Here is a 26,764-nt window from a genome sequence, read left to right as displayed (position 1 = left end):
ATGCATTCACTATCGCTTTGATCAACAATAATAGCTCTGCAAATAACAATGACTGCATGGAAACAAACTATTATGTGAACTGATGAACAGAACATGCAAAGATCAGCACAGATAACCTACTGCACACCTGTTGCCTTCAGCCACTGTTCCTGACACAAATACAGGTGACACACAGATACGTGCTTTCTGAAGAAAACCACTGTCAGCTGCTGTCCACACCAGCTGTAGGAACGTCAATTCAGCCCATAATCAGCACTGAGTGACTAGAGCTTGTGATATAGACAGTCATTGTGTCATGTTCTCACCCAACAGCTGTCCGTGTTGTTTTACGATCTCAGGATCAGATTAATGTCACTATATAACAGCTGGACACAGAGACGGTGAGAGTAAATCAGACTGGAGCTGGAGACATTTGATCGTTTCTTTGAGGTTCACTCAGACATTGTGTAATGTGTAAGGGGCTGTCTGGCATCCCCTCCTCATGCTTGGAGAAGTGAGTATCAGCACTTTTAGAAAGATAAATACTTGTGTATGGATCTAAAACTGTGTCTTGATCTTTAGGGCAAAGGGCATGAGGGTCAAACTGTCCCACCTGGCCGAAAAGCAGGAGTGGGTTTACAAACACAGGTAACAGTCATTTTCTTCAGTACAAATTAAAATCAGTCGACTACATTTGTGGCAATATGTGACCCTGGACCTCAAATTTTTGAAAACTGAGATTTATACATCATTTGAAAGCTGATAAATAAGCTTTCCATGGATGTATGGTTTGTTAGGATAGGAAAATATTTGGCTGAGATACAGCTATTTAAAAATATGAAATCTGAGGGTGCAAAAAAATAAAATAAAATAAATCAAAAAAATCAAAATGTTGAGAAAATCGCCTAAATGAAGTTCTTAGCAATGCATATTACTTATCAAAAATTAAGTTTTGATACATTTACGGTAGGAAATGTACTAAATATCTTAATGGAACATGATCTTAACTTAATATCCTAATGATTTTTGGCATAAAAGAAAAATTGATCATTTTGACCCATACAATGTATTGTTGGCTATTGCTACAAATATACCCGTGCTACTTATGACTGGTCTTGTGGTCCAGGTTCACATATGTTGATTACCACAGCAAATTATTTCCTCTTTTGTTCATTTTTGTTTAGAAAAAGCAAAAATCTGCATTAAGGCCCGTTCATACTAAGAACGGTAACTGAATTCGCGCACCATAAAGTCAAGTGGATTCTGATTGGTTGTCAATGTTTTTTTATCATTCATCAGCTAAAAAAAAAGTGCTAACAATTATATCGTTATGGTTAGTGTTACTTTACTGTTCTCACAGAATGATTATTAATACTTTATGGTGTTAATCTTTGTCTCGAGACTTACCTTTAAAGTAAATTGGACCAATTTGTAATTGTTCAAATACGTTTTCAATAACTAAGCCACAAAACGTAAACACTGTGTTTTGGTGTAATTGTGTACTGACCTTTTTAGTAGTTATATCCAGTTTTAAAACTTTGTTGTCACGACGACGCAAAGCAGTAACCCTTTCCACCTTACTGTTCAACTTGGAAGTAAGCTGATGGGCGAGACTTCCGGTTCATTAGCTCGTATATAAACAAAATAACGACAAGAATAACAACGTGCAGTAAACAGTAAAACTGTTTGCATTACAAACTAGTGTGTTCATAATCAAGATAAAACATTAAAATATGGTAAGACAAACCAGTTTGCAATATCAAGCAGCAAAACCGGCTCTTTTGCTGTCCAGCTAAAAATAAATGGACGCGACTGGAAGCCAGATCCATAAAATTTACAAATGGCGCTCAGCTCTTGGTAAAAAAAAAAAAAATAATAATAATAATAATAAAAAAAAAAAAATAAGGTGGATATTCCCGAACTATAAAGTGGAGTGGAATCTGGTTGGTGATAAATGTTTATAGCTCATCAGCTAGGGAAATAAACGTTTTTAAAGTGATTATAACAGTATCGTTTCTGGGCGGTTATAGGCTAGTTATGGTGTTGACTTTACTATTCTCACTGGACTATTATTAAAACGTCATGGTGTTTATCTTTGCCGTGAGCCACTTAAGTGAATCAGAGTCATTTGTAAACGTTAAAATACATTATGTGTTAACGCTATTTTCGTGTAATCGCGTATTATGCTTTTAGGAGTTCTAGCCCGTTTTAAAGCTTTGTTGCCAAGACAACGCAACGGTAAACCCATAACGACCGTTAAACCTGAGGAGAACTTTACAATTCAAATAATACACAAGTAAACGTTTGAATATTTAAAATTCTGCGCTTCATATTTCTGCTTTTTAATACATTTACATTGTAAGTGCCTCACCGTAACGTAAAATTGGGGCGCGTTTTTGTGGAAATTAACGTTATGCCACAAATGAGCTCTACGTATTTATATAAAACATAAGCTGAACAAAGTAATAAAAGACATCCATTACTTTCTTCAGAGCGAATGAGGAAAAGCTGCCACAGGACCTGGAGTCATTGCTCAACAGCAAGCGTGAGAGACTGTCTTACTGATTTGACTTAATGAGTTCATTTGTCTTTTCTAAACTGAAACTCAGCGTGACGGAGTTGAATCGTTCTCTCCGCAGTGGGCATTCAGGCGTTCCGCTGGTTTTTGCACTCGGAGTTCAGCGAGGAGAACCTGGAGTTCTGGCTGGCGTGTGAGGAATACAAGAACTCATCCGGGTCCAAACTGGCGACGAAAGCCCAGGACATCTACAAGCAGTTCATCAACCCTGACGCTCCTCGTGAGGTGAGAGACGAGCACGAATTTAACTAAAAATCAAAATTTAAGTAAATACAAATAAATTAAGTCAATTTAATTAAGTCGATTTTGAATTATAATTTTTTAATTACTTTTAAATAAATTTGTCAAGCGGCATTCATTAGCGGCAGCGCGAAAAAAATAATGCTATATTTATTTTTTAATATTTAATTTATTATTTTTAATTACATGTATATAATATGCTTTAATTATTTTAATTTGCAGTACAGACAATGCACTGTATTATTCTAAAAAAAAAAATAAAAAATCTAAAATCTAAAATAAATGTCTTTTATTTAAATCTGTATAATGATATATTAAACTTCTCTTTAACTTATTTATTTTGCATTACAACAATATTTGAGGAGTAAGATTTTTAATGTTTTTTAAAGAAATCTCTTCAGCTCACCAAGCCTGCATTTATTTAATCCAAAATACAGCAAAAGCAGTAAATTGTTAAAATATTTTTACTATTTAAAATAAATGTTTTCTATTTGAATGTATTTTAAAATGAAATTTATTCCTGTAATCAAAGCTGAATTTTCAACATCACTGCTCACGATCCTTCAGAAATCATTTAATATGCCGATTTGCTGTTCAAGAAATAAAAAATCATTAGTATTATAAAAATATTTCAACATTTTACTGTTTTGCTGTACTTCGGATCAAATAAATGCAGGCTTGGTGATCAGAAGAGACTTCTTTAACATTAAACAAAACATTAAAAATATTACTGTCCAAAAACTTTTTTTTACTGGTAGTGTACGATCTCATATAATGTATTTCTCAGGTGAATCTGGACAGTGAGACCCGTGAGGCGTTGATGGGGCTGATGGAGGATCCCACAACGGACACGTTTGATGACGCTCAGCAACGTATTTTTTCTCTGATGGCTAAAGACTCGTTCCCACGTTTCCTGCGCTCGTCTTACAGCCAGCAGCCTCTTAAAGTCCTGTGAGACTTACTGTGCTGACAAAAAACTCTGTATCTGTGGTTTAGACTAGATTGTTTAATTAATCTGCTCTCTATAAAGATGCAGGACATAGTTTACTAGGACATAGAGTCTATAGACATCTATAATAGCTCACTGTACCTTTATATCTTTAAACTTAATAAAGTTATTAGAGTCAAAATGGGAGTGTTTTGCTGTCAAACATACACTGAGAGCCAGTCGGAGATCTGGAAGGTCTCAAGGTCACGCCAGACAATCGAGGCCGAACAAAGAAAATGAAGCAGCACTGAACGAGCAGCACGTCCTTGACTACAGCAGGAGAACCTTCAGGGATTTTACACTCCCGGTCTAATATAATGAGCGCGGCTGCTTGACAATGGAAAAAGTTGCTCTGGTTTACGAGATAAACAAAAAGGGAGGAAAGGGGTCTATAAAACTAGAATATGATCATGAAATTAACTAGATTTTAAAAATTAGCAGTGCTTGCCCATGACAAAAATGACTATTACCAGGTAAAATTTGATAAAAAAAAGATATTATGAAACCTAACAGTAATTTATTATTTTATTATACAAAAAAAGCACAGTCTAAAAAATGATGGCCTATTGTACATATAGATATTTCATGTTTCTTTCTCCAAGAATACAGAATAAACTTTATACTATTAGTCCACAGAAAGTGGCAAGCATCAGTTTTCTAATACAGTGGCGCCTTCTAGCGGCTGCACAGCAGATTACAGTATTTGCCTGCCATCACTTGGTTTTGGATGATCCAGCAGCTGGTTTTGAAGGTCCAGCTGTGCCGCTTTTCGCCTCTGGAGTTTTCAGCACACTCAGTTTCTTATGAAGGGACGTGCTGGCCTTCTGAGTGGTTTCCTGTTCGATCCTATTTCTGATGGCCACCTCTAAACCCTGCACCAAAACACAAACACACAAATTAAACCACTATTTTACACCACAGAGTGGTTTTAAAAGTGGACTAAACGTTTACCTTCTTCAGCTTCTGCTGCTGGACCACTTGAGCTTTCTTGGGAGCGATGATCCTTCCTAGAATTAAGAGGATTTGAATTAAGGACTTGACGCGTGCGCGTCACTAAGCCACAAATGCGTTCACTCAGCATGCCGCTAATAATATCTATATATCGCACTTTTACGTTCAGAAAAATATTCTCTCCAAAAACACGATGTTTTTACCTCCTTTCTTGAGTCCTTTCGGTTTGTGTTGTTGCTTTTTAGCTCCTCCGGGGCGCTGCGCTTTAAATTTCTGTTTACCCTGAGCCATTTCAACGGTCTGATCGCAACCGGAAACAGAAAGGCGTAGGATGAGAAATAGAATAAAAGTCCTTAAATACGTTTAGGATTAAATTTAAAATAAAAGTCGCGTCTGAATACCAAACAGAGAGTACGTGTGATGTAAATACACTACCAGTCAAAAGTTTTTGAACAGTAAGATTTTTAATGTTCTTCTGCTCACCAAGCCTGCATTTATGTGATCCAAAGTACAGCAAAAACAGTAAAATTTTGAAATATTTTTACTATTTAAAATAACTGTTTTCTATTTGAATATATTTTAAAATGTAATTTATTCCTGTGATTTCAAAGCTGAATTTTTAGCACCAACACTCCAACGTCACATAATCCTTCAGAAATAATTCTAATATTCTGGTTTGCTGCCCCAAAACATTTATTATTATTATTATTATTATGTTGAAAACAGCTGAGCAGAAATTTTTCAGTTTTTTTTTAGTAAACAAAGTTCAGAAGAACAGTATTTATCTGAAATAGAAATCTTTTGTAACATTATAAAAATGTCTTTCTCATCACTTTTGAATTTAAAGCATCCTTGCTAAATAAAAGTATTTATTTGTTAGTAAAAATACTAAGAAATTAGTATTTCTTAGTAATAGAAAATTACTAGATTTGGAAGCACAGCCTACAAGTAATACTCAAAACCAACAACACTATTTATGTTCACTGTGGCTTTATTAACAATAAAAAGTGCCACGTTTTAAAAGATCAAGCATGCCACAAGAATTTCCCCATCTGTATATTTCTTTGCCGCAATGAGGGCCCTCAAAACACACTCACACTCACACACACTCACTCACACACACACAGATTAGGCACTGTAGCCCACAAATGTACAGTTTGAGTCAGTTTGATACCAAATAAAAGGTTAGGCACTTTTGAACTGACAGAACGAGTGTTAAATAAAGGGACACATGGATCCTCCCGAACAGAAACCCAGCATCAACAACAAGAGCTCACAGGAACACAATACGTGATTTAAAAACTCTCCATTCACACCAACCAATCACAGGCCTCGATTTATTCAAATGAGCACTGGAGAAGAGGCGGGGTTACAGTAATACTGTGGATGCTGGAGAAATCGAGTTAATTCTCTAGTTTGCATGGACAAGAACTTGTAATAATAATTCTTTCATTTTAAGACTGAGCTGCATTTATGCAAGAACGCAGAAGATTTCTCATCTTAATTTCTCCTCTGACTTTAAACTTTTTAAGCTTATAATTTAATATGGCTTCTGGGAGTCAGAGTAACCAAACTCCTGAATGGTTTCTTAATTAATATCTAAATTTTTATGTTGTTGAAGATGAGTACAGAAGATCTTCTCCATGTAGACCATATAAAGTAGACTTCTCCCGATAAGCATGGACTTTTCACCCTTCCGAGATTTAATACTTCAACTCAACGACCCTAAACATGAAAACCAAGAGCAACCATATATGCATTGGTGGAAAAATCAGAGAACAAGTCAGAAAAATGTGTTTAAAACCCTTTTTAGTGCTAGTTCTCCAACCAGCCGTTATCACCTGAAAGCTTTATGTGGAAAAAACAAACATGATTGATCAATCAACAACAAAATCTATTAAAATAAATAATCATTCCTTGATTCCTCTGACTGTGATTAAATAAATCAGCAATAATAATAATAATAATAATCAGACAGGATTGCACACAAATGGAAAGTTGCACTGTAGTGGCGGTACTGAAGGCGGCACTGAGGACGCGTCTCCGCTTTACGACAACAAAACAAACATATTCCCCACAACTGATCAACCACTCAAGCTTGTCCTGATTTGGTCTCCACAAGAAATCTGTCAGTGCGTCCTGTTAGCATGGAAGTCTCTACATCACAGGTGAGCCTCCAGCACGTCTGTGATTGAGGAGCGCGAGGTGCTGCTAGTTCACTCCAGTGTCACGGAGGTATTAAAACAAACGAGACCTCGAGTCCTGAGTCTGTTCATCCACTGACCTCACGTCCTCCTCAGATACGGGGGCGGAGCTGCCGGTCACCGAGATGGTAGGCGTGACGAAGAGGCCTGATTGGCCGGGACGAGCTGTCAGACATCACCTCTTCTGCTCCCAGATCTCTGGCATGTTTAAGTCTAGATGCTCTAAAGAGCGCAGAGCCTGCACGTTCTCAGAGTAAAACGCCACGTCCACCATCACCAACCTGCAGAGAGAGGGAAAGACAACGAGCAAATGTCATAAAGAACAGCCAAGAATTAAAAGAAAAACATTTTCTATATAATAAAAGACTAATAGGAAATAATAGTATATACATTCATTATATGTAAAATTAATATTAAAGAACTAATTGAAAAAGAATTAAATAAAGATAATACACACACACACACACTATAAATTTTATATATAAATATATATATGCTATTATTTAGATTCATTTTAGATTTAATTTTATATATTTTAAAATGCATTAGATATTAAAATTACATATACAGACATACATTTGCAGATAAGTCAAAAAATAACATTATAAAAAAATATATATTATAAATACTAATCAAAAATTCTATATAAATAAAAGATTAAGATAATTATTTTACATATAATATATATATATATATATATATATATATATATAATGTATTAAAAACACATACATATTGTGAAAAAAATAAATATTAATATTAATACATAAATATATTTATTTACAAAAATATGTATATGTATGTATTATATATATATATATATATATATATATATATATTATATATATATATATATAAATGCTACTACCTTGTTATATATATAAATTATAAACATTATTTAGATTATTTATAATTTATATATATATTAAAATGTATTAAATGCACATATATACATATAGTGAAAATTATAATATATAAATTAATATATAAATTAGTTAAATATATATTTTAGTGTATTTATAAAAACATTATATTTATATATAAAGCTATATATAAATATACAACTACATGGTTATATATGTGAATTATAAACATTATTATTTAGATTATTTATCATTTTTACATATACTAAAATGTATTAAATATAAAAAATATATATTGTGAAAAAATAAATATTAATACATAAATTAGTTAAATATATAATATTTTAGCATATTTATAATAAAATTATATTTATATATAAAGCTACATATAAATATATTAAAATACTACAATATTATATATGTAAATTAAATGCATAATTATTTATATATACATATTTATTTAATATTTCAAACATTGTAATAAGTATATTTATATTCATATATAAATCTTCCTGGTCACTGGTGTTTCTCATTGCTGTAAGACATACAAACACACACTCACCCATACTGAGGTCCGCCATCATTGACGACACCCAGTCGTGCTAACTGTCTCTTCAGATGCAGCTTAAAGCTGGCGTTAATCCTGAGGAACAGCATCTACATGCAAACGCACAATAAACACCATGAGTTCATAATCTTGCTTCACAATGACGGTTCAAACATCATGTGCGGCGTCTCACCTGCGTCTGCTCTTCCGGCAAGAGCTCATAAATGGCCTCGTGCATTTTGGCCATCTGTTTACACACGTTACGCAAACACGCAGACGGCATCGGCGCCTTCACCTCGTACTGCACACAACAAACACACTTCAGCTGTAATAATCCATAGTAACATCACACACATCACAGAAAACCAAACCCACCTTAGACAGAGCCTTCTCGAACATACTGTCCATGATGGCCACAAGCTTAGCAGAGATCTCTGCGATGTGATCATTGTAGTCCTGAAGAGAGAGTAAACACTGAGTGTTAGACTTGTAAAACAGCTGGCAGCGCACGTCACTGTGTGGTTGCTTGATGTAAGGATGTTTACCTTAGTGATGTGGCCGAAGTGCCTCAGTATGCTGTACTGTTTAGGCTGCAGTCTGGTCTCAAAGTGTGCTCTGATCACTGGGATGTAGTGAACCACCAGCTGAAGACAGCGAGACGCCAGAGCTGAGAACACACACACACACACACACACACTCAGATTTAGGGTTGCGTTTTAGCATATACAATTCCTTCTGCGTCTGAGACGGGTGTGTTTTCTTACCCAGGTTTCTGGTGGTGATGGTTTTCAGGCCCACCACCTGCAGAGCTCCCGCCCCCAACACCAGCTGACAACTGCGAGAGTTGAAGTGCTGTTGCCATGGAAACAAAACACAACCTGTCAGTCAAGTGATGTCACAGCTGATGTCGCAGCTGAAACTGAAACTAACTGAATGTCTCACACACACACACACACCTTAAGCAGGTCAGCGAGGCGTGTGAGGATGTCAGTGGTGATGGAAGGAATGTCGTTCACACACTGGCAGTACTCCAGAAACATCCGGATCAGCAGCAGCACCGTCCTGTCAGAGCACACAAACGTTGGAGGTCAAAACAGGGACTAGAGAGAACTTGCTGGTGAAACGTAAGTTTCAGTGCTGAAAACTCACCCGACCACAGCATACTTCTGCCCATCGACACACAGAAACTCACTGGGCTTCCTGTCCTCGGACCCTGAGAGACACAGAATACATTTACTGCACTCAATTAAGTTGAGATTATGAGATCAGAACAACACAAAAAAGGAAAATTCAACCACCCCACCCCCATTGTGCTGTAAAATAAAAAAGTATTATGCTATTTATTTTATATTATACTATTAAATTATTAACAGTATATTAATTATTAATATTAATATTAATAATTTAATATTACTACTACTACATTTTATTTATATATATATATATATAGAGAGAGAGAGAGAGAGAGAGAGAAAAAAAAAAACCATTTAATTACATTTATTAAACTGAAACTTGAGTAATACACTACAATTATAACTGATCACAAAAAACTTGAACACCACATATTGTAATGCAAAATTAAAAAAGTTATACAAGAATATTAGCATTTTTTATTATTTTATTCTTTATATATTATAATTTAATAAATTATTTATTCATATGGAAATTCACACAAATATGAAAAAAATCCCATACATGAAAATCACATTATATACTATTATCAGATACTATTATAAAATAATAAAATTATTAATAATAAAAAATAATCAATTAATAATAATAATAATAATAATAATAACAAATATGATAACAGATTTTATTATTTTATATTATTGTTGTTATTAATATTGTTGTATATAATAATAATAGCAACTCCCGATTGTACAGTAAAATTTAACTTTTTATAAAACAACAAAATTATTGTTGTTGATGTTATAGTTCATAAAAACAAATTAGTATTATTATGATCAGTATTACTATTGTTAAATAATTTAATACAGAAATCTGAATAAATATGGAAAAACATGAAAATAATAATAACTGATCAACGAACACTTGAGCCACCACATATTATATTGGAAAAAGAAAACGTTCTACAAGAATATTGAAATTATTTATTTATTTATTTTTGTATTATTTACATATAATCATTTATTAAATTATTTATTCATATGGAAATCCACACAAATATAGAAAAATCACATCTCTGAAAATACAGATTATATACTAATATAAAATAATAATAATAATAATAGTAAATATTATCATTATCATCATTATTATTAATAATAAATAATAATTTCAATAAAATAATAATTATAATAATATTTATTTAATTTTTTATTTTTATTATTATAATTATTGAAAGGTATAATATGAAAAATGTATAGAGAATATGGAAAAATAATTGAAAAACATGAAAAATTAACTGCAATAATAAAGGATGTTTTAGTACCTGTGGGTTTGCGTTCAGGCAGTGTAATGCGTCCGTCAGCGATGGAGTCGACCAGATCCTGAAACTCAGCCGGTACCTCGGCCTGCTTCCACCGCTCATTATCCAGCAGCAGACTGCACACACGACAAACCGTAACTCATTCAGTTCTGACTGGAAGCTCACAGCTCTAAAATCTTATTCACTGAACTACCTGAGTTTGGTCTTGCGCTCCTCGTGGAAGCGCTGAACGAAGCGGTTGGCCTGACTCTGCAGCGCCCCCCTCAGGCTAACGCTGCGCCGGCCACACAGCTCTTCAGTGTCTTTGACGAACGACTCCACGGCCTGACTCAAACACACGAACTCTGACGAGCTCAAACGCTCCAGAGAGCCGTCCTGCACAAGCAGACCAGCATTAATAACTGTGTTTCGTAATTACAGCCTAACACCAGCATTATGTAACTCATTCAGGTGAAGGCAGACTTGACATCTTTAAAGGATTTTGCTGGTTTAGTACATTTGAAAGCAGCGAGCAAACAGGTTCAGGTGTGTCATGTGTGTTTACCTTGGCTCGTGTCATGAGCACTTTGACGCAGCGGTCGTGACTGACGTCTGACGCCGTGTACAGCAGCTCCTGAATGTTATTAGCCACCCGACCCAACTCCAGATCAGACGGCATCACATCCTCACTACTGACAGACAGAATTAAGTGTCTTTAAATGTGAGGCTTATTTACTCTGTCACACAAAGCATTTCAAAGAGGTCATATATACTGTATATAGTCATCCTAACTCACAGTGCAGCAGCGCCCCCTATGGGCAGGGAGGAGGTAGTGTTGGAGTTGTGTTCCCTGCTGGAGGAAGATTCGGTCGTTGCGGAGGCCGAGTCGCTCCCGCAGGCCTCTGTGCGCGTCTGCGCTTTCGTCTGTGCGTTTGCTGCCGCATGACTGCGCTGCTCCGCTTCATTCAACGCATCGCTGATAAAAAGCCCCTCGTGAGTGAGATACGCAAGCTCCGCCTCTCCGGAATTAAGGGCGGAGCTTCCAGACTCCTCCTCTTCTTCGTCCTCATTGGTCCTGCCGTCAGAATGATTCGTTGCAGAGGAAACGTCTGCTAGTCGACTCCTCTGGCTGCTGTCCAGCACTTCCAGCACCACGTTGCGGATGACGCTGAGCGTAGCCTGAAACAAACACAAACACAAGTGAGGTTGCACTGTGGAGGACGACTGTGTTACTGAGGCCACGTTCTGAATGTGACATGTAGGCTAAAGTTTACTTTCACCTTCTAGTGAATCTAGACACAACTCAATGGCTTTTTCAAACGTATCTTTACCAGTGTTGTTATTGTTAACAACAACTTACACTAAAACTATTACAAAAATAATAACTGAAATAAAGGTTTAAAATGTAATATAAAGCTTAAAAATGTATACTTAATTAAAAACTGGTCAGCACTACTTACTTATTCTATTCATTTTTTCCTAATTTATTTAATTTTAAATCAACAACAACAACCTTATTACGTGTTTTGTACTAGAGTAATAGACCCATTTGTAAGTCGCTTTGGATAAAAGCATCTGTTAAATGATTGAATGTAAACGTAAATAAAATATAAATAATAAACATAAAAACCTAAATCAAAAATTCGAAAAGCTACCTTGGACACCAGCTGAAATAAAACAAGGCTAAGTACTAAACTAAAAAAAAAAAAATCTGCAAAATGTTGATTATTTTATCAAAATAATAGGGGTCATAGAAAATGCATGTTATATTTTTAGTACTGACCTGAAAAAGACATTTACATATAGTCCACAAGAGAAAATAATAGCTGAATTTATTAAAATAGTCTTAAAAGACTCTGAAAACTTTTCAAAATTGAAGATCAGGGTATATTTCACTTATTTTGTCTTCTGGGAAACATGTAAGTATCTTCTGTAGCTTCTGAAAGGCAGTACTAAATAAAAAAATATGATATGTAGGCAAAATAAGAAAAATGTACAAGTAATTATTCCATTCAGAAGTTTTCACCCCCTGCTCTTAATGCATAATTTTTCCTTTTTGAGCATCAGTGAGTGTTTGAATCTTCTGTAATAGTTGCATATGAGTCCCTCAGTTGTCCTCAGTGTGAAAATAATTTATATATATATATATATATATAAATAAAAATAAATAAAACTAATAAAAATAAAACATAGGCACACAACAAAATTACTAAAACCCAAACTAAAATTAAAATTAAAATTAATAATATTCAAATAAAATATAAATATTTGATGAAAAACATAAATTAAAAATATAAATATTCCTTGGCAACTAACTGAAAGTTTACACTGACATTACTAAAACAGAAAAAAAAAGCACATAACAAAATGACAAAAACTTAAAAAAAAAAACAAAAACAAAAACAAATATCAAAATAAATACTAGATGAAAAACTAAACCATGTGACTAAAGTATAATGTTGCTTTGGCAAACAGATTAAATAATTTTAAGTTAAATTACTAAAATTACTAAAACTGAAATAAAAATTAAAGCTAATTAGAAATATAAAAAATACAAAAACTAGCAAAAATGAACAAAAAGAACATAAAATGACTAAACTGGGAACACAAAAATAGGTTAATTCAAAATATGCATACTATAACATTTTATAGTGGGGATATAATACTAAAATGACAGATCCTTACAAGCTATTAATCCAGTAATTATTACATTAATCCATCTTTAATGCACTTTATAACTGTTATGAAACAACTACATGCAACAACTTAGCAAGATAAAGCGGTAAGTCTAAAATGCCTAAGCAGCCATTTAACTACTGTTTAACATAATCTAACTGCCTATCAGTCAAAAGCTGTTTCAAAGGCACAACTAGTATGATTTGATGAAATTATGAAACCTATAACAGACTAATAAGACCAGGAACATCTATTAAGCGTGCATTTGATGATGTGTTGACAACAGTAAAGCCTTCTGAACATCATCAGCTGCTCAAAAGACACATACTGTGTGTTTTGTCAGGGTTTTTCCCACAGAAATAACATTACCTTGATTCTCTTGAGGAATAGGATGAAGTGTTCAAAAATATCCAGCAGCAGATCAAACCACTGATGAAACGTCATCAAACGCATCTGCTCATGAAATCTACATCACACACAGACACACAGTCAGTGGTGATTATCAGTGTTGCGATATTTATATTAAACATATATATATATTTGACTCACTTGACAGTGTCTGCATCGATCTCACTGATCTGCGACACAGACTTCATAACACACTGATGGAAAGAAAGAGAAATCATACAAAGACATGCTATTTTTGATTTTCGTCGTATTTGATTTTCATTTTTCTGCTCCGTTTCGTGTTTTTGCCATGTACCACACCTGCCTAACGAGGTTCTTGGTGGCGCGAATCATCTCCTCGCTGTAGATGTCCAGGAAATCCAGCTTCCTCTGTCTCAACAGGCCAAAGACCAGAGACTGCAATCGATCCTGTAATGCAAACACACACACAGAGTCAGATATATAAATCACATCACAAGCAAATTAAAACATGAACCACAACACATGTAGCAGATTTTGTCTTGATTTGATTCCCAATGACAATAAATCAGATTTCACTGTCATCGTCTGTGGTTTTGCGCTTTTATTAAGGAAATTAAACTCAGTCTGCGGTTTAGTCGGCGTGGGATTTTGGAGTGTTACGTGACCAACCTTTCCTGACGCTGCAGGCTGCTCTGTGACCTGCATGAGAAAATCTCACACTGTAAACCTCAAACCAACACTGGCCCACATCCAACACAAACATGACCTGATTCACAGAGCACAATCTCATGGTCGGATTCACCGGGGTTAAATTGATTTCACACCTGGAAACTGGAAACCACTGTTGTGGTCTGCTTCAAACAATTCACGTTCAAACGCTGGCATCTATTTGCAAGTTCAGTTTCGCATTTGAAATGACGCGAAACTGATTTCGAAATATCTACACCAATGCCAGAATGCCTGAGTTTTTAGGTGACAAAAAGTGTTGATTTTTTTTTCTAGATTTTTTGTTCAAATGTTTGGGGTTTATTTAAAATTAATTATTACTTTGCATTAAATTGATCAAATGTTTTCAACATTGATAATAATCAGAAATGTGTCTTGAACAGGAAGTCAGCATATTAGAGTGATGTCTGAAGGATCATGCGACACTGAAGACTGGAGTAATGATGCTGAAAATTCAGCTTTGAGCACAGAAATAAATTGCATTTTATAATATGGTCACATTGAAAACAGTTATTTTAAATTAGAATAATTTTACAATTTTACTGTTTTTACTGTATTTTGATTAAATGCACTACAAAAGTTTTTAAAGTAGTCTCTTCTGCTTACCAAGCCTGCATTTATTTGATTCAAAGTACAGCAAAAAACAGTAAAATTATCAAATATTTTTACTGTTTAAAGTAACCGTTTTCTATTTGAATATATTTTAAAATGCAATTTATTACTGTGATTTCAAAGCTGATTTTTCAGCATCATTACTTTAGTCTTCAGTGTCACATGATCCTTCAGAAATCATTCTAATATGCTGATTCTACAGAGTTTTTCAGGTTTCTTTGATGGATAGAAAGCTCACAAGAACAGCATTTATCTGAAGTAGAAATCTTTTATAACATTAGAAATGTCTTTACCGTCACTTTTGATCAATTTAAAGCATCCTGGCTAAATAAAAGTATTAATTTTTATAATTTGTTTCCTGAAAAAAAAATTATACTGACTCAAAGCTTTTTAATGGTATAGTGTATAATGTTACAAAAGCTTTTTATTTTAGATAAAATTAAATTTTACATTTTTATTAAACCCAAAATAAAATACAAAAAAAAAAAAATAATAATAATCTGGTTAATATTATGTACTATAATAATATAATAAATATAAATATATAAGGCATATTAAAAAAAAAAAAAACTTAAAACCCAAACAAAAATAACAAACTTACTTTAAAAAAAGGTAACTTATTTTAAAATGAGCATACTGGCATTACTGGCATATATAAATAAAATAATAAAATAAAAATATATACATTAAATAATAATTAAAAATACTAAAATAATAAAATATTTTATTTTTATTATAATAATAAATATTAGTTTATTATTAAAATAATAACAACTATAATAACATAATTTGTTACTTGACATAAAATAAAATTTACCTGAAATGATTATGATTTCTAAAGTTTTATGTGACACTAAAGACTGGAGTAATGATGCTGAAAATTCAGCTTTGAAATCACATGAATAAATTACATTTTGAAATATATTCAAATAGAAAACTGTTATTTTAAATAGTAAAAATATTTGACAATTTTATGTTTTTTACTGTACTTTGGATCAAATAAATGCAGGCTTGGTGAGCAGAAGAGACTTCTTTAAGAAACATTAAAAATCTTTTGACTGGTACTTTAAATGTTTCCGTGGTGAACAAACGAGAGAAAGAAATCCCACGATCCCAAACTTTTCGATGGTAGTGTGAATGAAATAAGATGCAGCTGCATATATGCTGAATATATTTTTGCAGTGTAGTTTGGATAAACGCTCTTTTAAGAGGACACTTTGTGATATGAGAGTTATGGTATGCTGTCACACTACAATGAACTCTTTTATTTCAGAAGATAAAGGCACATTTGATTCCTCGTGACACATGAAAGATGTCTGACCTTCTCCAGGACCTGACTGTCCTCCTCAAAGGGTCGATTGAGATCGCTCTGAGCGTACGTGGAGAAATCAGCCACCATCATCTTATCGATCAACCTCTCCATCTCACAGAGCTGAGAACCCAAATGTCTGCAGACACAAATAACAGGAAATAAATGGCATGCCCACATTCTTATTCTTGTGTTCCTTGTTAGTATGTTTCCTGGTTAGTGTGTCTGTGTTGTTTGTGCACCTGAAGCTGTGAATTCCCTGCAGTTCCTGCTGCAGCACTTCTTTGGTGGTGGCGATGAGCTCCAGCGCCCCGACGAACTCTGAGGTGGAGAGAAGCAGCTGCACCGTGGGCTGCGTCTGGTGCACGGCGGCCATCAGCTTGAGTTTGTTGTGTAGCTTAATGCAGTTGTTGCGGGTCAGGGCGTCCCGCAGCGCTCGCAGCGGCCCTCGGCACATCACTCGGTCGATGGCGGCGGTGCGCGCGCGGAGTTTGGCCACGGCGTCGGCCGTTTCGCGCAGACGGTCCTGGAGCTCGTGCTGCGACGACATGGCATGGAAAAAGGCATCGGAGCGGAGAGAGATCTGTCGAGCAATGCTCACCTCCACCACGTCCAGATAGTGACTCAACTACAGAGAGAAACATTTAGATCATGTTGGAACATCTCGGCATGATATTTCTTTTATTTGTATATTTGTTTTATCGTTTTTATTTGCTTAATTATTCATTATTATTTGTTATGTTTTAATTATAGGACCATTTATGTGTCTTCAATGTTTAGGCTTACTTGAAAAACTAGAAGAAATATTTACCGGAGAAATAGCTCATTTGTTAATATTTATATTTAAAAAAATAATTATATTCTTTTTAGTTAAACTTTAGTTAAATTTGAAAATTTGCATATTAGCATTACTGATATATATATATATATATATATAATAAAATAAAAGAAATATTTTTATTACAATAATAGATTTTTAAATAATATAAAAATATTATTTAAATATATATTAAAATATATATTTTTTAATATATATTTTAATATATATATCATCTAATTTCAAAACGAAATATTAAAATTAAAATAAATTAAATAATTAAATAATAATAATAATAATAATAATAATAATAAATAAAATAATAAAATATTTAATAATGACAAAACAAACAAACACACAAATAAATAAATCCAGCTAGTTGGTAAAGCATTTTTTCTCAAATCTGGTTAACGTTATGAAAAATTAACAAAAATAAATAAAAATAAGCAAACAAATAATATATAAATGCATATTTAAATAAACTACTAATAAATTACAAAAACAACAAAATTACTAAAAAAAAACAACTAATTTTAAAATGAGCATACTTGCATTTATTAAAAAATAAATACATAAATAATATAATAATATAATAATTTTTACATAAAAAATAACATTAAAATAAATAAATATAATAATATTAAATATATTATAAATATTATAATAATACAATAAACTTGTTACATGAACATTATTATATTATATTAATAATATAATATTAATCTAATAAAATGACAAAAAAAAAAAAAAAAAAAAAAAAAAAAAAAAAAAAAACTACAATTAAAATGAAAACATAAAAAACAAAACTGATTGTTAGTGACGGCTTATGGTACCAAATAATGACAGACTGGCACCTTTTCCTGCAGTAACCTTGATGATGCAACATCTCGGCTGTTCTTGCCCCCGGCTACACTGAAGTGAGACCACGGCAACACAGCGTTAAACGTGGCCGGATCATTCAGCACAAACTCAGGCTTCATGAAGATCTGAGAGAGACAAAGAGAGAAGAAAATTACCAGGCAAGGAAACTTCTGCCCTTTTAAAACAGAGAAACAGTGACACAGATTTAAGCAGACTCAGATCCAGAAGAATTTTCCATTCATTTTCTCCACAGGGATCTCATAAATCTCTTCCAGTAAAGATGAGAAACAACATTTCATACTTCGGTTTAAAACAGATCCTTACAACAGATCCATCTTTGAGAGAAGTCTCTCTTCTGCTCACCAACACTGCATTTATTTGATCAAAAATACCACTGAAATTGAGAAATATTATTACAATTTAAAACAACAGTTTTCTATGTGAATATACTGTAAAACGTCATTTATTTCTGTGATGCAAAGCTGAGTTTTCAGCATCATTACTTATTCTAATGTGCTGATTTGCTGCTCAAGAACCATTTCTGATTTTCATCAATGTTAAAAACAGTTGTGCTGCTTTATCTTTTTATGAAACTAAATGTGAATTTACCTTGGGCACCTGCTCCAGTTCAGCTCTGGCTTTATCTACAAGACAAATGAGCCACAAACACATATTATAGAAGCAAAACAGGTTCATCTGACAACTTAATTTTTGTTAAAAGCTTGGTAAAGCGTACCGTGATTATTGGTAATGGTGGGCACTGACAAATCGTCTTTGTTCGGGCAAATGTTCTTGCAGCGCTCGTGAATCTTCTCCCTCTGAGAGACACAAACAAACAGTCAAAGTGAGATACTTGTGTACGAGACCACGACAGCAACGTTTCCAAAACAGATTCTGACTTTCCGATCTCGGCGCGCAGAACAGAACCAGCTGACGACTAAAAAAAGATCTTCCTGAGAAGGAAAAGAGTTCTTTAGAAGTGTCATCGATGGAAAACAAGAGTCAAGCAACCTTCAGAAAACCACAGAGACAAACAGCCTGCCATCGTCTGGAGCCGAGCCCGTGTTTTCACGAGTGTGAGAGATAAACACAAGCAACCCAGACAAAATAAACACTTCTGCGGCTTAAGATCTGACAGGGAACAGAACAAGACCCTCAGTGTCTATTAACACACCGTTAGATTACCAACAACACTAGTGAGATGCCTACACAGACAGCGATCATTATGTGCACAATAGATTTTAATAGAAAATATTTTAATTAATATTTGTGCAATGTGTTGGTTTTGTTGTGTTAGTATTATTTATATATTATTATAATATTTATTAACATTTTAAATAGGCTTTTGTATTTGTATTTTATACTTCATTTATTTTACAAAATTTCATATTTTCTCTTTAAATTTTTGTCCGTTTAAATTTAGTTGAACTTTCAGTAATTTTATGTGCTTTTGTCAGTTTTCATTTTTAATTTTAGCTTTAGTACTTCAACTGACATATTTCAGTTAGTTATAAAGGAAATAACTATAATCTTAATCAATATTTGTGCATACTATATGTGGGTTATGATTACTGGCAGGATTATTGTATAATATCATGGTATTTATTAACATTTCCAATTAGCTTTCATTTGAATATTTTTAGCATTTATTTTAATATTCATAATTTTATGTGTTTTTATATATATATATATATAGAGAGAGAGAGAGAGAGAGAGAGAAAGAGAGAGAGAGAGAATTAATTAATATTTAGCTTTAATATTTATTTCATTTCTTTTTTGATTTAGTAATTTGAATATGTTTAGCGTTTATTTTAATTTTTATAATTTTATGTGTTTTTTAATTTGAATGTGTTTAGCGTTTATTTTAATTTTTATAATTTTATGTGTTTTTTATTTTTTTTAATTTATTTATATTTAGCTTTCATTTATTTCATTTCTTTTTTGATTTGGCAGTTTGAATACTTTTAGCTTTTATTGCAATTTTCATAATTTTATGGTTTTTTTAGGTTTTTAAAAATAATTTTATTTATTTATATTTAGCTTTATTTTTTTTTTTTTTATTTAGTCATTTTAGAACTTATTTCAGTTAGTTACCAAGGCAAAATAATTTTATGTGGGTATTTTTTTTGTTTTGTTTTTTTATATATATAATTTTTATTTATTTATTTAGCTTTAATTTATTTTAATTCTTTGTGATTTAGTAACTTATTTTAGTTAGTTACCAAGGCAACAATAATAATTTTACGTAGTATTTGTGTGTGCTATATGTTGGCTGTGCTTAGTGGCAGTATTATTTTAGCATTATTTATATACAATTATGGTATTTATTAACATAATTAATATAATTTTTTTTCTTTTTATCTCAATTTTATTTTCTCTTTTTTTCATCTTTAGTCATCAAATTAAATTTCTTTATTTCATTACCAAGAAAACAATACTAATTTTAACAATTTTATTTTAGATTACAGACAATATAACTTTATTCCAGTTAGTTGCCACAGCAAATTTCCAATTTTCTCTTTTTTCCATCTTTATTTAAATTACCAAAAATTATTTTAATATTTCAAGTGTCATTAGAGCATAAATCACTGCCAAATCAGTCAAATAATGATGTGTGATGACCGTTATGATCCTGTCTATATAGTCAGTGAGGCAGATCACTAGGTTTTCTGTCTCTCAGTGTGTGTGAATAATTCAGAGCTGCTGTCACCTGAGCCGTCTCCTGCAGGTAAGAGCTGAAGTGTTCTCGGGTGATGTTGGGCAGGTAGAATGAAGGCATGACGTCGGTCTCGGTGAAGTCCAGGCCCCACGTCTTAGTGAAGAAGTCCGACTCTCTCTTGGCCAGCCTGGGGTCATTGAGGGCCGCGGGGAGGTTCACTTTAGAGTTATACACAGTCCAGCGGTGCTGGTCAGCTACAATGGACGGCCCTTCACTGAGACCACGACCCTCACCTGTACAAAAGACAACAGCGGGCCAAGAAGACCGATTTTAATAGAGCTCCAAAATGATGTATATATTTTAAAAATATTTGTAATGTATGTAAACACTTCTATATAATTTATAGTATATATAAATATTAATATTTAACATATACATCTATAATTTTTCATTAATATATTTACATGTATGTGCGTGTATTCATATATACATAATAAAATGTACACAGAACACAAACATATACTATGCAAACATAAACTTTTATTTTGAATCGATTAATCACGACTCTAGATTGTATTGTTTACTAACTAACTAACTAAATAAAACAGGCTTTGGAGGCTTTTAGACATTATTGTGAACTAAATCTAAAAAAATATATATATATAAATATAAAAATATCAAACATAATGACTTAAATGTTAACAGAAATAAAATAAATATTAAATGCACATTAAAAACTACAAAATAACATTTCTAATTTTTTAATTTTTCATTGACTACAACTAAAACGAGTCCAATAGTTTTTGGTAAAAATGATAAATGTTGCCTTGGCAAACAACTGTCTCTGAAATAAAAATAAGTTTAACTTGCAGTACAAATAATAACATAAAATAAAATAAAATAAATTAATTAATTAAAATAAAATAAAATAAAATAAATTAAATTAAATTGCCATATGAAATATAATTAACTTAAAATACAGGCATTGGTGTGTTTTGAGTTCAACAAAAAAGTAAAAAATAATAATAATAATAATAATAATAAAAAAGTATTACTTGGATTAAAACAGATTTAAATTAAAAACAGAAAATAGAAAAATAAAAGCTAACTCAAAATGACAACTACAACTAAAAAGAGTCAAATAGTTTTTGGTAAAAATGATAAATGATGCCATGGCAAACAACTGTCTCTGAAATAAAATAAGTTCAACTTGCAGTACAAATAATAAAATAAAATACAATAAAATAAAATAAAAAAGCCATATGAAATATAATTAACTTAAAATACAGGCATCGGTGTGTTTTGAGTTCAACAAAAAAAGTAAAAATAAATAAATAAATAAATAATAAGAAAAAACAGTATTACTTGGATTAAAAGAGATTTAAATTAAAAACAGAAAATACAAAAATAAAAGCTAACTCAAAATGTTAACAAAAACTATAGTATACTATATCAGTTATACCACAATAATATTGCTGTATTACAGAATAGAATAACCACAAACATCTGATTACAATTAACTTCTTCAAAAATGTAGAAAGTGGTCTTTATAAGAGGAACAGGAAATGATCTCTCACCAGTGGGCTCTTTGGGGCAGACGTCCGGTAAGGAGCGCTGCGTCCGATAGTGTCTGGGGGCCATCGAAGGGTCCCTGGGCTTCCTGAAGAGCCCATCGCTGGTGCCGCCTCCTCTGCCGCTGGACTGAGGGATCGGAGACGAGCCCTGATTGGAGGACATCACTGCGGATCCCTCACATATGAGGCTGACTAGAAGACGAGCACAAACACACACTTCAACTTCCTGCCAGCACAGGAAGTACCTGTCTTCACAGAAAAAAACACTGTTGCACATTAGTGCGATACTAAATAAGGTTCATTCAAAATTCCCCTTGACATGTCACACGGTCGCGTTATTAATGTAATCAGCAAAATATCCGGTCTGCCCACAGAAGTACAAAAACAAGTGGGTGGAACGAGTGGAAAACGTAAAGAGGAAGATGAATTGAGACGCAGACACGCCTCTAACATCCTGCAGCTCTGTGCAGCGAATTACTTTTAGCTGTTTAGATCAGATATCCGGAGACGATATCACAGCTGAGTGAGCAGATAGTGAGAAAACTGCACTTGGACTGTGATTCTGAACTAGCATGAAGGTGAGATCTGCTGCAAGAAAAGAAGCGCTCATGAGCGGTGAGTGAAGAGCATGGCACACGTCTGCTTTCTAATCATTTAGAATGAGAAACGAAAGCGCTGAGGTTTCAGTCCAGCGTGCTGCGGTGTGACTTCAGCTGCTGCCAAATCAAAAGAGCAGGAAGAGCTGTCAAAAACACCAAACCGACCTGCTCTATAAAGCTCCAAAGACTGCTGCACCACAAACCCTACACCAGTGCTGTTCATTCAGCACTATTTGCACAAGAAAGAATGTCATAGAAGATTGTCAAGATCTTATTTGAGTTATTTTTCACTCAAAGATTAAAAGGAAATAAAAAACTATGCTGTATGTAAAGAATAATACTTTTAATTTTTAATTGTTGAATTTTGGGTTAAATGTCTAAAGGATGTGTTTGTAAGATTGAACTGAATAATGTGTTCGTTTATTTTTTTATTGTGACAATATTTTTTATAACTGAGAACATTTTCTCCAGATTCTCAGTGTTAGACAAAAAAAATAATTAATAATTATAATCAAATTAATAATAATTATAAAAATATTTATATATAATTTTGGGATAAATGTCTTCTCGACATGTTTGCTGATTCAGTATTTTTTTTTATCTTAACTACGCATATTTTTTCTTGAGCAGAAGAATTTCTTGGAAAGTATTTAATTGATATTTTACATTTTTAATTTATGTTTAATTTATTTTTGAATTTTGGGTTAAATGTCAACTGGATATGTTTGTGAGATTCAACTAATTAATTAATTAATTAATGTATGTATTCATTTATTTTTGCATTGTGACAGGATTTGCACGATAGCTAAACAGATTTTCTCTAAATTCTCAGTGTTAGAAAAAATATATATTATAATTAAATTAATAATAAAAATTACTATTATTAAAAACTTTATATATATTTTTTGGGGGGGTTAAATGTCAACTGGATATGTTTGCAACCTTCAACTGAATAATGTTTTTTTTTTGCATGATCATGTAATTTGATAATAATAATAATAATCATCATCATCATCATCATAATAATAATACAATTATTATTATTCTAATATATATATATATATATATATATATATATATATATATATATTTAGGGATGTCTCCTGGACATGTTGGCAGGATTAACTTTTTTGTTTTTCATAAACAAGCATATTTTTTCTTAAACAGATATTTTTTGGAAGTAATTTAAATTGTACAATTTTTATTCATTTATTTTCTTTAATTTATTTATTCATGAATGTTGGGTTAAATGTCAAATGAATATGTTTGCAAGATTCCACAATTTATTTTATTTATTTATTTATTTATTTGTGACAGTATGTGACAGTATTTTTTTTGTAATACCTGAGTGGATTTTTCTCCAAATTCTCAGTGTTAGACAATAAATAAATAAATAAATAAATAAATAAATAAAAATAGCATCACTATTATTTAAAAAAAATAGATATGTTTGCAAGATGCAACTAATTACTATTATTATTATTATTATTATTATTATTATTTTATTTTATTTTATTTTTTGCATTGCAACAGTATTTTTTAGGACAACTGTGCACATTTTTCTCCAAAATCCAAGACAGAAAAATAATAATAAATAATTAGATTTAAATTCATAATAATTTTAAAAAAATTATAATAAAATTATTATTATTAAAACATGAATTTTAGGTTACACTTCAACTGAATGTTTGCAAGATTCAACTGATTAATGTTGATCAAATTTCACCCCACTAATACATACAAAACTAACAAAACTTGTTGTTTTTGTTTTTTGCATTGACATTATATATATTTCAATGTCTTTCAGCTCAATTTAACAGAGAATCTAGCATGAAAGCAAGACATCTACAAATAATTAAACACCCATGCACTGAATGTGTCCAAATGCACTCCAATACTAAATACAGACATACTGAATAATTAATGATTTTTAATGGATCAGACAGGACACATGACAGATGAAGTGCAGCATCAGTCAGCTGAGAGCTGATCAAATCAAGTCACAAAGATCAATCATTAACTCACAATGAAGCCTCTCACTTCATTCAAACGACTAACTAGTCTATATTCGACTAACATTAACTATGAATATTATTATAAGTCTTTACAGATGCTTCACTACCCAAAAACCTATCAATGACAGCTCAACCCCATTGATTATCTTATTTTAATCGCTTTCTCGTCATGTGGAAACACAAACCATATGTAGAACATGATGTTTGACTATTTGTACATAATAATTAATGATAAACTCACTTGTTCAGAGCAAAACAAATCACCTCACCGCTAATAACGCCGTCGCGTTCGCTTTAACCGACAGGCGGGTGTCTAATTACACATTTTAAGAGCATATACGTGTCATTTCTGATCGTGTTTACAGTAAATTTAGTAGTTTGGTGTGTTGGGTTTGTTATTGTATGCTTCCACGTAATGAGCTGCTGTTAGCTTGAGCGCTAATCATAATAAACATCCGCTTCCGCGCCATTAAAGCGCCTCACACACACTCACAAACACCGCGGCGTCTCTAAAGTACCTGTTATATGAAATAAAGCAGCTCCTGGCGGTCATAATATCGTCTGATCCCACTCACATCCTCACAGACGGGTTCAGATCACTCACTCAGCGGTCCGCCGGCCACCGTCCCATAATGCACTACGCGCCCAGATACTTCCGGTTTACGCTTGTCAACGCGTACAAGACAAATCTCACTCCGTGATGAAGTCATTCGACTAGCCAGACTTGTATTAGTCAAAAATGCGCGATTTTGGACACTCTTTGGCAATTGAGTTTTTTAATATCGAGTTTATAATTATTCTGTTATTACTGATGCTTCAATAAAATCACATTTACAATCATAAATGTATATTCTTTTAAAATAACAGAATATTTTATTTTTTATTTTCAAGATACACTGAATACTTTTTTATTGTTGAATTTTTGGGTTAAATGTCAGCTAGATATGTTTGCAAGAAAACAACTGATTAATGTTTTCTCTCACTCTCTCTATTATTATTATTTTTATTTATTATTATTTATTTTTTTGCATTGTGACAGGATTTTTATGATAACTGAGCACATTTATGTCAGTGTTAGACCAAAAAAAAAAAAAAAAAAAAATATATATAATATATATATATATATATATATATATATATATATAATATTATTAATAAATATTATTAAAAATATTATTACAAAAATATATATAATTATGGGGAAAATGTCTTCTGGACATGTTTGCACGATTCAGTATTTATTTAACCATAACTGAGCATATATTTTTTTCTTGAACAGCAGTATTTCTTGGAAAGAATTTAATTAATTTATTTATTTATTTATTTATTGCCTTTTGGACAGTATTTTTATGATAACTGAGCACATTTATGTCAGTGTTAGACAAAAACATATATAATTAAATTAATAATAATAATAAAAAATATTATTATTAAAAAATACATCTGGACATTTATTTGCTAGATTCAGTATTTATTTAACCATAACTGAGAATATTTCTTCTTGAACAGCAGTATTTCTAGGAAAAAAATTATTTATTTATTTTTTTTGTCAACTGGAAATGTTTGCAAGATTCAACTGATTAATTTATTGATTTATTAACTTATTTTTTGTTATTTATTTATTTATTTAGATATTTGAGCACATTTTTCTCAGACAAAAAACAGACAAAAAATGAATGAATGAATTAATAACAACAATAATAAATATTATTATTAAAGCAGCAGATTTATATATATATATATATATATATATATTTTTACATTTT

General features: G+C 32.1%; 3 protein-coding genes across 6 annotated transcripts; 1 reads left to right on the top strand and 2 right to left on the bottom strand.

The window, feature by feature from the left end:
- Positions 1-328: 328 nt before the first annotated feature.
- On the top strand, positions 329-3,900 carry si:ch211-196h16.12 (regulator of G-protein signaling 5). The gene is made up of 5 exons (XM_051101714.1): positions 329-493; positions 562-627; positions 2,472-2,524; positions 2,619-2,782; positions 3,585-3,900. Exons 1-5 carry the CDS (start codon positions 450-452, stop codon positions 3,750-3,752), a joined length of 495 nt encoding a protein of 164 aa, XP_050957671.1. The 5' UTR covers positions 329-449; the 3' UTR covers positions 3,753-3,900.
- A 396-nt stretch (positions 3,901-4,296) lies between these two features.
- c1h19orf53 (chromosome 1 C19orf53 homolog) lies at positions 4,297-5,081 on the bottom strand. The gene is made up of 3 exons (XM_051101779.1): positions 4,940-5,081; positions 4,737-4,792; positions 4,297-4,657 (listed from the first exon to the last, which is right to left on the bottom strand). The coding sequence occupies exons 1-3, from the start codon at positions 5,025-5,027 to the stop codon at positions 4,499-4,501; spliced, it is 303 nt and encodes a 100-aa protein (XP_050957736.1). The 5' UTR covers positions 5,028-5,081; the 3' UTR covers positions 4,297-4,498.
- A 635-nt stretch (positions 5,082-5,716) lies between these two features.
- On the bottom strand, positions 5,717-25,642 carry vps54 (VPS54 subunit of GARP complex). 4 transcript variants are annotated; one of them, XM_051101391.1, is made up of 24 exons: positions 25,517-25,642; positions 22,388-22,576; positions 20,862-21,103; positions 18,888-18,969; positions 18,761-18,795; positions 18,145-18,276; positions 16,716-17,101; positions 16,486-16,612; positions 14,496-14,525; positions 14,166-14,273; positions 14,007-14,059; positions 13,827-13,923; positions 11,578-11,960; positions 11,347-11,473; positions 10,996-11,177; positions 10,806-10,918; positions 9,500-9,563; positions 9,307-9,412; positions 9,115-9,202; positions 8,896-9,017; positions 8,726-8,806; positions 8,544-8,651; positions 8,366-8,460; positions 5,717-7,221 (listed from the first exon to the last, which is right to left on the bottom strand). In XM_051101391.1, the coding sequence occupies exons 2-24, from the start codon at positions 22,545-22,547 to the stop codon at positions 7,116-7,118; spliced, it is 3,027 nt and encodes a 1,008-aa protein (XP_050957348.1). In that variant the 5' UTR covers positions 22,548-22,576; positions 25,517-25,642; the 3' UTR covers positions 5,717-7,115. The 4 variants fall into 4 exon arrangements, with proteins under 4 accessions (XP_050957348.1, XP_050957413.1, XP_050957461.1 ...); XM_051101456.1 differs by having other exon boundaries at positions 11,347-11,470; XM_051101504.1 differs by lacking the exon at positions 14,496-14,525.
- Positions 25,643-26,764: the final 1,122 nt, after the last annotated feature.

This window comes from Labeo rohita, chromosome 1, assembly GCF_022985175.1.
Source record: "Labeo rohita strain BAU-BD-2019 chromosome 1, IGBB_LRoh.1.0, whole genome shotgun sequence".
Lineage (NCBI taxonomy): Eukaryota > Metazoa > Chordata > Actinopteri > Cypriniformes > Cyprinidae > Labeo > Labeo rohita.
This window is presented reverse-complemented; position numbering and strand designations above follow the sequence as displayed.